General features: G+C 34.2%; 1 protein-coding gene and 1 pseudogene across 1 annotated transcript; one reads left to right on the top strand and one right to left on the bottom strand.

The window, feature by feature from the left end:
- Positions 1-881: 881 nt before the first annotated feature.
- Positions 882-5,759, bottom strand: LOC133199988 (uncharacterized). The gene is made up of 4 exons (XM_061335764.1): positions 5,399-5,759; positions 2,025-2,967; positions 1,600-1,804; positions 882-1,407 (listed from the first exon to the last, which is right to left on the bottom strand). The coding sequence occupies exons 1-4, from the start codon at positions 5,757-5,759 to the stop codon at positions 886-888; spliced, it is 2,031 nt and encodes a 676-aa protein (XP_061191748.1). The 3' UTR covers positions 882-885.
- Positions 5,760-9,214: 3,455 nt separating this feature from the next.
- Positions 9,215-11,772, top strand: LOC133199753 (uncharacterized; annotated as a pseudogene).
- Positions 11,773-12,489: the final 717 nt, after the last annotated feature.

Here is a 12,489-nt window from a genome sequence, read left to right as displayed (position 1 = left end):
TTTATAGAAATAAAAACAAAAACAAAAAAAATTATCAGGTTTCTAGTAAATATTTGTATTTCTTGCTCTGAAAGTATTCATTACAAAACATAAAATATTTAAGTACAATTCACTACTAATATGATTTTAAAGTAAAACAAATAAATAATACATAAATCAAAAATGGTATATATACATGTATTTAAAAAATCAAAAAAAATGTATATATGCATGTATTTATAAATATATTTCGTCAAGTTATGCAACTTTACTAATTAATGCTATATCACAACATCCAACTTAACACTCTAGCAGCAGATTAAACTGGAAAATCAATAAAATATAACACTGTACATGCGGAGCGGCCAATTTCCGCACCCGACTTAACACTCACACAGTATATTAAACAGATAATTTGATAAAATATAACAATGTAGATAAAAAAGATAAATTGATAAAATATAACACTGTACATGCGGAGCGGCCAATTGCCGCACCCGACTTAACACTCACGCAGTAGATAAAACAGGTAAATTGATAAAATATAGCACTGTACATGCAGAGCGGCCAATTGCCGCACCCGACTTAACACTCACGCAGTAGATAAAACAGGTAAATTGATAAAATATAACACTGTACATGCGGAGCGGCCAATTGCCGCACCCGATTTAACACTCACGCAGTAGATAAAACAGGTAAATTGATAAAATATAACACTGTACATGCGGAGCGGCCAATTTCCGCACCCGACTTAACACTCACACAGTATATTAAACAGATAAATTGATAAAATATAACACTGTACATGCGGAGCGGCCAATTTCCGCACCCGACTTAACACTCACACAGTACATTAAACAGGATTTTTTTTATATATATAATATTCAATGAACATTAACAAACTGTTCACTCCTCAGGAACACTTTCACAGCTACTGACTTCACTGTCTGACTCGTCCAAAGTAGGCGGGATGTCAGCTGCATCAAGGACATGCTCACTCCAATCACGCACACCATATGTCCTTCCCTCATGCCTTCCTTTTGCCAGGTACCAAATGATGGCTGCTATGTGAGAGCACATGCCTACAACTCTGGCACCCGCTCTGCAGGTACAATACCATGCTTCTACAGAGCAATCAGAATATTCAATCCAAACTAAATACTGTTTTGATGATGTGTGCCGACTCTGAATTTTTAGTCTTAGGAGCCTATCATTATCTTTATGAAAGGAAATATCACATTCTCCCTCAATGTGTTCCTGAATATAGCTGCGGGAGAGCTTCAGCTGATAGGTGCCACAAGTCAAATTCCGCAACTGATCCTCATCCAACATGGGGAAATTCTGAATTTCACATTCCAGAACTGTCTGCCATTGAGTAGATCTCCTGTTAAGTCCATTCTCTTGAACCATTTGTTTGAGATTATTCACCTGTTAAGCAAGGTAGTAATGCAATTCATATACATTGAATCATGTACATGTAATTATAACTTATACTGATGTATTCAAGGGAGATAAGGAAGATGAAATAAAGAAATGGAAAAAGTTATGTCTTCTTAAATGCAGATTTTTTGCAGTTGCTTAAGATATTTTACAATAAATCAATCTGTGCAACTTAAATACCTGTTTGGACAAATAGAGCATTTTTGCTGCCTCTGCATCATCTGCCTCATTGCTATCACTTTTACTTAGGGGTGGGAAGAATCTGTTTGACAGCGCACAAACAATTCTGACATAGTCCCCGATGAAGGGAATTTGATTAGTGGGTAGTGTCTTGTCCAAATATCGCCACCTTTTGATGCGTGCATTTGATGATTCAACTACCCATCTGACCAGAAAAATTTTTAAAAATTATTTATGGGAATATATTTCCACAAGAAATTGTAAAAAACTTAATTATTGCAAGAATTTAAAAATTATTTACCTTTGTCACAAGTCTGCTCATATTTGCATCATCAGGAGCCATTTGTTTTTGTCCCTTTTCCTAAAATCGGGGCATTTCTGCCTGGATTCCAAGATCTTCAAGCAGAAGCAAAGCATCTCTGAACCCGCGGTCCACAATAAAAATGTCGTCTTCACTAAGCCAGTTCCGAATATCTTCTGCATTTGTTTTGATGATGTGTTGGAGGATTGAAGCATCATTGTTTTTATTATCAGCAAGGTATGGTCCTAAGATTGAGACAAAGTAACCAGTAGTAGTCACAATCACCATAGGCTTGATAAGTGGTCTCCCCTTGTGGATGCTGTAAGAACGTCTTTGGTAATGGAAATTGTTACTCTTTGCTGTGTATATGTATGTTCCATCCAATACCAATATGGCCTGTTTCTTCTCGATGTTACCGAACAGTGTCTGTGCTAGCTGCCGAGTATGGTCATTTATGACTTCCTCTCTAGTTACATGCTCAAACCCAAGACTGTGCGGAACAAAACTGATCATCATTGCCTTTCTTACAGCACTAATAACTCTTCTTAAACTGGATTTGGAAGTTTGAAAAAGTGTTGACAGTATTTGATTTGATAATCCGGTCTTTAATTTACAGAGAAATATGGCTACTGATTTTTTAAGACTTCTAGATGGTGTTGGTTTCACTTCAGTTTTCACAGAATCACATATCGTATGGAAATTTTCCTTGCTGAGTCCCAGCAGAGATGAATAGTCTGTATCTGTCAGAGTCTTTGCTTCATCAAAGTCCAAATAAGACTTTTCCTGTTTATGGCATAAATCACGCATCTGTTGAAGTAAACTTAGGATGGTAGTTCTGTTAACAAATGCATGGTCTGTTGTCGGTAATTGCTGAATAGCCGCACTTGTAAAGCGTCCATTTTCCAGATGACCTGGACAACATCTATTTCCGGATGGAATTAGTACATTGTGTTCAATAAAAACAGCTGTGCGGCATTCTGGGGACACTACTATTAATTTAGGTCCTGGTTTCTTACAAACAATACAATACGCATGAGTCTTTGCAGTGGATTTGAGTTGCAAGGATACTGATGGTGGACTAGACAGATGTTATCTGTGGTTATTAGTTTGGGAAGAAATGTTTTGAGAAGCTGGAAATTCCCTGTGAATTATGGTAGAGCAGGGTGTTGCTGTAGATTTATGGTTTGAAACATCTCTGTAATAATTGTTTCTACATTTGCTGCAGATGACTGAATTTTCTCTTCCTTCCACCATAAACTTTTTTCTTAAATATTTTCTTATTCCTTTGTCAAGGTGCCTTCTTTCATTGGGTTTTGTTCTTTTAGAGCACAATACACAATTGAAGTATTCATGTTTCTGTCCTGGCATTATCTGAAATTAAATTAAAACATTTAAAACATTATCCAGGCTAAGCATGAAAAATAATTCATATGCCTTTCCAGTAGAATAACATTTTTTTTAAATTTTACTGTCACAATTCATTAACTACAGCCAAAATGACTGATTAAAATCTTTGCACAACATATCTTTTTAACTAGTTTAGAATTACAATAATAATCTCATCCCATGATGTTAGCTGGCTATGCTCAGATTCATGGACCCTTACATTTGTTAAAACTTTACCAGTGGATGGACATTTTATTAATTTTTACATCAGTATACAAAGATTGTCGTATTACTCTGGGAATACTTTAAGAAGTTAGCAATAAAACTCTATCTGATTATGTTAAACCACCTTATCTTTGCTTTTTTCTATTTTATAAATCCATTAAAATTATAGTGAAAGTATGTGAAAAAATGTTAAGTTCCTACTGCGGTTTTAAGTAATTCATATCATTCTTTTCAATTAATATCAGTTTATATATTCACACGCCTTTAGATCCACCCCATTCCAAGTTATATTTATTTGATGAATAGGAATATAAAAGTTGCACAATTATAATATTGAATTGAGCCTATTTTTCTTTAACAGTATGCACTACTAATTTTTTTTTGACTAAATATTACTTAATCATGATTTGTTTTGTATTGTTGATTATATCATTTTTAGAAATAATGATTATTTAAAAGAACCTATCAAAAAATTTTGCAATAGAACGTGAATTTCCTCAAAGAGAGGTAACTCATGAAAACGAAAATGTCAACATTGCTACTGCGACTTTTAATTTTACAGATATATTAATCTGCGTTTAATGTGTCAATTTTTGGTGAATATATAAATTAATATTTTTACATTCATATATGGACTTAAAAGATACGTAATTTTCTTCAAAAAGGGTTTAGATTGGCATGTTATTCATAGGGGCCTAGTGTAATCATTGGGCTTATCATATTTGGGTGAGAATAAAATGAACGCACTACATACAGATTTTATAAATCTTCATTTAGACCAATGCCGATCTTTTCTGAGCTTAATCACATGTACTACATGTATAATACATGTACACACACATATATATGTCCCTATAGGATAGGCCTATCATAACGCACACTGCAGACGATATATGGGCCAAGCGAATGTGGTCTAAATTATCAGCTCATCATCATCATATTATTGCTGCAAATGTATTTTAAAGCTAATTTTACTTTTTTTTAGAAGAATAAAAGATACTCACCACGATAAAGTCTCAAAAATAAACTTCTCGATCTTCAGTCATAGTCTTTGCATTACGAGTAGTCAGCCATTTTTATCATATCGGGATCGGAAATTCCCTTTTATCGATCTGGATGCAAGTTAATAGTAAATCGAGTCGATTTCATATCCTTTAAAATTCGTTGACGATGTAACAATGATTTATTTAAAAAATAAGTCATCAATATGACTTATTAAATTTATTTTTATTTCTAAAATCTTATGAAAATAAAATTCCGGAAATTAGCTTTACACAAGACAGGCATCAAAGTACTGAAAAATATCAATTAAAGTAGGGCGCCACATGTGAACCATCAAAAAACAAATGAATTATGAATTTACATGTATTAATTTATATGTATTTAAAATTTCATCACGGTTCACGATTGGCGCCTACAAAAAATCGTTTAAAAAAGGTCAAAAAATTCTGTGCAAATTGGTATTTCTGCATTACCACATCCGGTATTGATGTGTATAATAGCGCACGTGCGGTTTCCTTCCCAAAAATCAAGACGGAGATCAAAAGTTTAACACCTTATAAAGATCTGACCAAAATTTCGCTGCAAAAAAATAAAGTTTGATTTTCAGGGATTTACAGGGCCGAACTATGCAAATTTTGGCTTTAGTTCTTTCAGTTAGAACGTATCTGGCTCTCAGTGGGCGGAGGGAGGGGTTACTGTCTTGCAAATATATATTTTCGGCAACGTTTGCATCGCTTCGTTTCTTAATCAAGAGATTAATGCTTTTAATCATATCCTGTGTAAGTAATATTGCCGCTTTCCTTCCCTGCTTTCCTTTTAGTTCAATGCATGTTAAAGATCTACACAGTTCAGGTTCGAGGTCTGAAAGGCTCGATTTAATCTCACTGTCTTGTGGAATATTGTTTTGTGCTTCGATTGCTCGGTTGTAATTCTCAACTGTTATTCGTTGAACATCTCCCCCACGCTTGCTGTTGAAAAGCGTGATGCGGCATAGTGTAACTTTTGCAAGGTCAGAGTAAAATGCTGCATTATCTGGAACCTTTGGAAGAAGTTCCTTGATTTTCTCCTTTAAGTACGTATTAAGTTTGAACACATCTTCACTCAGCGGCAACATTTTTAGGTAGTTGTATTTTTTCTCGCTCAATGTTTGTCTGGCACCTGAGGAAACGAGCTCACTCCAATCAAAATCGTACAACTGCGTAAAATCAGAACCATTCTCTTGTATTGTCGGCCTCAATGATTCCATCTGATCTGTAAATCCCGGCACATCTTTGGAGACTATACTATACTTTGTTTAAGCATGCCATATATACTGGGATTCATTTTTGTTCGAATCCAGTGTCAACTCCCTGTTGATCTTGTTCGTACCAAATTTCCGTCACAGTTTTCTCAGCAACTGCTACAAGAGGCTTGAAATTTTCGCACAATCTTTGCTTAGGCATGCCAAATGGTAGGATTCATTTTTTGTATGAATTTGATGACAACATCAGAGTGTATATTTACATCAGAGCGGGAGTATTACTAGTGAGCATCCGCTCACAGACTTCTTGTATATTCTTTTAAACATATATTTTACTACATGTCTAAGAAGCATTATTTAGGTTTCCAGGCAATAGCCAACTTTGTAAAAGCATACAATAGGTTATTAATAAGTACACGTAAAAAACTTGCAATATATTTATCAACAAAATACATCGACGAGGTCTTCATGCAAAAGATCAGGCTTATTTTAGAATGTGCAGCTCTTGTTAAATTGTGTCCAGTCAATTTCTCCTTTCAACAACTAGACAAACAAGGGATTTCTCTGCTGCCCCACTCATTTTGGTGAAGAGTGTTATCTTTATGTCCCCTTTCGGTCTTCTTTTACGTGTATTTGCATTCCATGCCGAAACAAAATCTTCAACTCTCCTTGGAAGATGGACATAATGAAAGCATGCAATGATATACATTGTGCAGTTTTGCCTTAGAGATTCCAAGTACTGAGGCACAAGCCTCATCTAACATCTTTATAATTAACAAGAAAATTGACCAGTCAGCAAGGACCCCGCCGAGGGGTAGAAATATAAAGTGCAGCTTACGGAATGAGAATTTTACGTGATTACAAAAATTTAAAAATATATGAAGAAGAATAAGCAACAGCAACTGTATTCCTAAAATTTCAAGTTAATTCCTGTAAATACTATCCATGTATTTACATAAGGCAGTAACAAACATCATATCTTATTGTAACTCAATTAAATGTATATAATTAAACAAGAATGAAGCATTTGTTTTATAACTATCACAAAGGCTTGAACCTAACTTCAAAAGAAACATGCATCAGTTACAGACAAAGGTGTCAATTAATCTTACAGAAATAGATATAGATAAGCCCCTAAATTTTCTGCAGCAAACAAGATAATAAATTCAGGGGGATTTATTGAACACTTCTCTCATCCTTTTCTTCTAAGTTTACAATGAAATATATGGAGATAACGAACAGTATTCAAGTTCAAAAGTCCATTAAACATTACAAAATAGGTGCAGAGCAAAGATGGACATCCAAAACATCAGAGTCGGGATCAGGTGCCATGGAGGAGTGAGTATCCCCTGCCGACCGGTCACACCCGCCGTGTGGTCCTTGTCATGATCGGGAAATAACGGAAAAATTCGTCGACAATTCAAGTTGATAAAATATAATAAGACCTTTTTCAGCAATGATATAATGAGGCTATTATCCGTCTACCGGTTAAAATTAATAGTGTTTTTGAATTTACATACAAATAAATATATAAATCAATGTATAAAATATATCTTTATCTTGCTTTTAGAATTCAATAAAATCAGAACTCATTGCGTATTTTGACCAAAATGAAATATGAACATTATTTAAATCCACATTTCAGAGAACGTAAACATCATTCAGAATTGACCTTCACTTCAAAAGACATTTCATTTGCAGACAGAGAGGTGTTTATTAATCTCAAAGTGAAAGATAAAGATAATGCTTTGGATTTTCTTCAAGAGGAAAGGTAATTAATCCCAAGGGACTCGTTGCAGTCTTTCATACTTCAACAACAGGAACTTTTTCAGCAGTTATATCTCTTTGCCCATTCATTGTTATGTAAAGTTAAGGAATCTACCCCACTTACAGTGTACTAAGCTGCAAACCGGATGATATAGGGAACCAAACTTAGCATTAAAAAATGTCTTACAGCCCATTCAACCAACATACCAAATTAAACTTAATTGGTCGACCCTAAAAAAAGTTTTGTTTTTTTTAAAGAAAATTTGTTGAATGACAGACGAATAGACAGAGTGATAACTATAGGACACCCGCATTTTCTTGCGGGTCCTAATTAGGATACTCGGGGTGATGCAAGTTCCCTTTCTGTCATCTGTTTTATAGTTTTCTTATGAAGAGAAATATTGATTTTTCTTCTGATGTCAGTTTTTTCTAGTCCGTGGCGCACATTGAGAATTTTATCTGTGCCCTGTGGTTGAAGCAAAGTTTAAGTGCCTCAGGGTCAGTAACGTTTATAGATTTATGGAAATAGACCGTGTCTTTAATATCCCTTCATCCAAAAGCCCCTGAAGAGCAATATACATACAGTGAAAACTGTCTTATCCGACAATCCGTCACACTGTTAATTCCGATGTAAAATTTCTTTCCCATTTTACTAATTTTCATATTTTCTACACTGTGCAGTCCGACACTCTGTCTATTCCGACACAAAATTCGTCTCCCAGAGCATGTCGAATTAGACAGGTTTCACTGTATCAACAACAGAGACAAAGTCCTTATCTGCATCGTAATGGGTGTTGATATTTTCATTTACGTTTGTTCTGGAAATAATATTTTTTCAAATGACCTAATGTTCCCCTGTCCCCGACACTGTTTCTCTTTGTACTAAATTTTGAATACCATTTTCAGGAAATTCATTTTCATGTCCAATATATGTAGTTCAAAAGTTATGGGACTTGGGTTCTCAAAACGATCATTCCGCTCATCTTCGTGAGCCCTCATAGCCTTTGCCCCAGAAAACCGTTATCTTGTCAATTGATCTCCTCCTACATGAATGAAAAAATCATTCTCATCTTTGTTGGATTTCCGGCAAACATCAAGAACAAGATCTTCAAAAAATTATAAAATTTCCACATCATCTTTATAACTATGTTCATTTTCGTAAAGCACTGGAAATGGAATTACTTTAGACAGAAGTTCAGGATAGGTTGGCTGACTAATATTTGCCGGAACAACATCTCGAAACTGGCCAAAATATGGCAGGTGTTTAAACATGACCCTGGCAGACATCATATAGTCCCTGGTTAAAACTTCGTTATCTTCGGGAGATAGTAAAAATGCCTTAACTGGTGTAGAACAAAAATCTCGCTGTGGGTAAATGTTTGATAGATGATCAAATTAGATATTCTGGACTACATCTTCGCTAGCCAAGTGTCTGATTCGTTTACCCTCATCTCCCCCTTGGCAGATTTAGCCAAGTTTCTAAGCTTTCAAATCCTCGCGCTTTGACGTTCCAGGGCACCCAATCAAATTGCTCCAAACAAATACGTTTAGTACGAGTAATTGCGGCGCCCAGTGTTGACCTTTGCTGTCGTCTTTGCCACGGAATTTTGCCAAAATGTATATCCCATGCTTATTTTAATTTTAGTATTAATATTTCATCTTTCACATACAGGTACCATATATAGGCACAAAAGAAAAAGTTAAATCAAAATTAATACCTTCTGGAGATTACCAGAAAATCATCAGGTGCATGTCAAAGAGTAATTCACATCAGAAGGTTTCGCAAGTTATCTACAATTCCAGTTTTGAACTGTGTTGTGAAAGACGTCAAGAAAGAGCTGTCCCAGCTTTCATCAACTAAGACTGCTTCATGTCTCAGACATCAAGTGATGAGTTGGCCACAATGAACTTTGAAACATGGAACTTCGAGCTACAGTTGCATTCTCAAGTTTTGTACAAGATAATTTCTGGTTTTTATAATGACAGCAACTCAATGGCTGTGGCAGTGATTGCTGCTATCATTCAGAAACAGAGAAATATGCACATGTCTGCTTTTCACCATGCACTATCCCAGGTTTTGGATACTGGTGGTGCAACAGATGAGGTATTTACCTGTGATAAGAATGTTGTATGATTATATATCCTTTTGTGAAATGTCTTAAACATTACATTAACAATTTCAGAGATTAAAAAATGGCCTTCTACCTTGAGAAAAAAAAATGTGCTAAATGAAATGCATGAATTCACTACATTATATGATACCTGATATTAATGTTTCAGTGCTTAAATCTTCTGAACAACCTAGGTATTTGTGTGTCATCATCTGTTGCTGCAAAAAAGAAGTCTGACTTCATAGCAAGACAAACTGACCATATTGAGAAGCTTGTAATATCAGAAAAGATAGCCCTTGAACAAAATACAGGTGAGGAAAAAGTACCATCAGATATAATGAGAGATAATTTTGACCTAACGAAATGTTCATCACACACGAGTAAAGAAAGCCAAAGCTGGCATTGGTTCCTACTGGTTGGTTTGAAAAAGAGTGTTTTGAACTTAAGTATAGATGTTCCTGTGAAACCTATATCTGAAGTTGAAAACAGCATCTTTATTCCTAGTGTTGCAGATTCCAAATCTCTGGAAAATAATTTTATTCATCATATTATGAAAGTTTTAGTGAAATATTTTCCTTGTTTCCAAAAATATGAATCTTATATTCCAAATTGGATCGAACATCCTCACATGCAAGAACTGTCCAAAAAATCTGACTTTGTGATATTAGATTGACTAGATAAAAGTGAAAATAAAAACGAGGACATGATCAGTATCTTAGAGCACATCCATCATAATTACATCCCCCACACAGCTGAGGAACATCCCATTGTCATCAGAAAGAAAGTGTTTGGGGAGGGATGTTCTCACAAATTAAAGAGCTTTTTCTGCACAGTTAGCAATGCTAAAAGCAGCAACAGATTTTGAACAAATAGTTGGTGTAATACATAGGCCAGAAGGACTGCATAGAATGATGAATCTCTGTCTGGTAACAAGTTATCAAACCTGTTAAAATGTAGAAGTTACAGTTCAGAGATTCAAGTATGTCAGGTAGACATCTTATAGTATGTTTTATTTATCCATTAATATACAGTCTTAAAGAGCTACATGTATTTTATCAAGTCATCCAATTTTTTAATATATATCTCGCAATTACCATTATTACATACATACATTCAGTTCAGTTAAAAAAATTATACTCTAAAATATTTCAACAAGAATACATATTACTTTTTGCGTTTTTAAAAGCGATTTTATTGGAAATTCCAGTTGGTTGCTCAGGGATGTTTTATGTGATGAAATACATGTAACATCATTAGGGCTGGGACTTTACAACTTTTTCTATATCGATACGTATCACGTTATTCGAGCCTCGATACGATATATATCACAATATTTGGAATTGGTAGTTAAATCTTTTTGTATTGAAATGAACAGATCATTTTGACGAAAAAAAGAATAATTTATTCAAAGCAGTTCTATATATCTGTTGTAAAACAAAATTATTTTACGCAATTTAATTATTATGTATTTCTTATTTATATTTAGCATATTTGTTTTACATATAAAACCCAAAATGTTATTTAAACAAAGAAAACACAAGTCGGATTTTTTTAACGATATTTCTACACATGTATCGTCCTCACACAGAATCGATATCTAGAAATATCGTCCCAGCCCTAAACATCATAAATTGTCATTGCATCCATTAATAGTGCAAGTAGCTACATATGATATTAATAGCTTTTAGATTTATTTTGTTGTGGTACTAACCTACTTTTTGGTAATTATGCATCCCAGTTTGATTTTTTATTCTTATTACATATTTAATATTTACATTGCTTTTTATTGCATGATGTTTATATACTATATACAGGTAAAAATTATTTAAATTGAGCATATTTATTTTCTCTTCTAATTTAGTTGAGCGTGTTTAATTCTTTTGTTAGACTTATTTTAACATTGAAAGATACCACTGTGCTTCAAATATACACAGTTTATTTGTATTATGTACTAACTTTTTTAAATTTAGCTTAATTGACTACAAACAATTTTTGTTATGAACAACATTCAATTGTTTATTGCAGATTCTCTACCAGCAATTCTATAAAACCTCATCAACCACTGACCGAGGAACTCTTGCCCAACTAAGAAACATTGTACACAGAGTCAATGTCCAGGGATCAGACAGAGTTATTGAAAGGTACAGGTAAACCAAATTTTTACTGGTACAAAATGATTTTTGAAAATGCCTCTTATTTTAATGTGTCAAGTATCTTTCAGAGTAAATTAATAAAGACCATTACATATGTATAACTTGCCCAAAGTATATGAGAAGTGTGTAAATGAGTATCCAGCCCAATTTCACTTCACTTGTTTTTAAGGTTTTGAAAGATAGATTTAAACTTTTTAAATTTTCTTAGTTACTATTTCAAATAATATAAAAAAGGAAGCCTTTATATCATATGTTTATTTCCACTCTGCTTTCATTGATTATTGCTTAGATGCTTTCATTGTTGGAGCATGCATGCATCACTTGGGCCTGGAAGACATTGGATGTGAACCCAAGTCCAAACAGGTTCTCTTTAGGCAATCTCATCTGAGGATAAGGTGCAGTTCACTGCCAATATTGCATCAGAAATACAGAGGAAGTACATCAATCCTGGAAATGGTATACATGCTTTTTCTATATTAGTAAAATTTTCTTCTTTTGGAGTGATCCCATTTTAAGGAATGCAGGTTTAAATGTCTTATAGTAATCAGTTAGCTCATCAGTAATTTTTTGTAACAGTATTAATGTTTTCATTGATCATGGAACTTACAAAGAAGGTGACCCTATGGGAGAAATAGTTTTATTAGGTATAAAGATTTTTGGGTCAATTTGAGGTCAAGGTCACTGAAAGTGTGTTTTGTTGTTCTC

This window comes from Saccostrea echinata, unplaced genomic scaffold, assembly GCF_033153115.1.
Source record: "Saccostrea echinata isolate AGI-Se365-2 ecotype Australia unplaced genomic scaffold, CSIRO_AGI_Sech_v1 ptg000036l, whole genome shotgun sequence".
NCBI classification, from domain to species: domain Eukaryota; kingdom Metazoa; phylum Mollusca; class Bivalvia; order Ostreida; family Ostreidae; genus Saccostrea; species Saccostrea echinata.
Note: the sequence above shows the minus strand (reverse complement) of the source record. Positions and strands in the feature narration are given on the sequence as shown.

Excerpts from the sequence above, each read along its gene's own strand:
- LOC133199988 (XM_061335764.1), bottom strand. The coding sequence starts at position 5,759 with ATGGAATCATTGAGGCCGACAATACAAGAGAATGGTTCTGATTTTACG. Across the intron at positions 2,968-5,398 it reads AAACAATATTCCACAAGACA|TATCCTTGCAACTCAAATCC; the intron begins GTGAGATTAAAT and ends GTCCACCATCAG. Across the intron at positions 1,805-2,024 it reads ATTTTTATTGTGGACCGCGG|ATGGGTAGTTGAATCATCAA; the intron begins GTTCAGAGATGC and ends TTTTCTGGTCAG.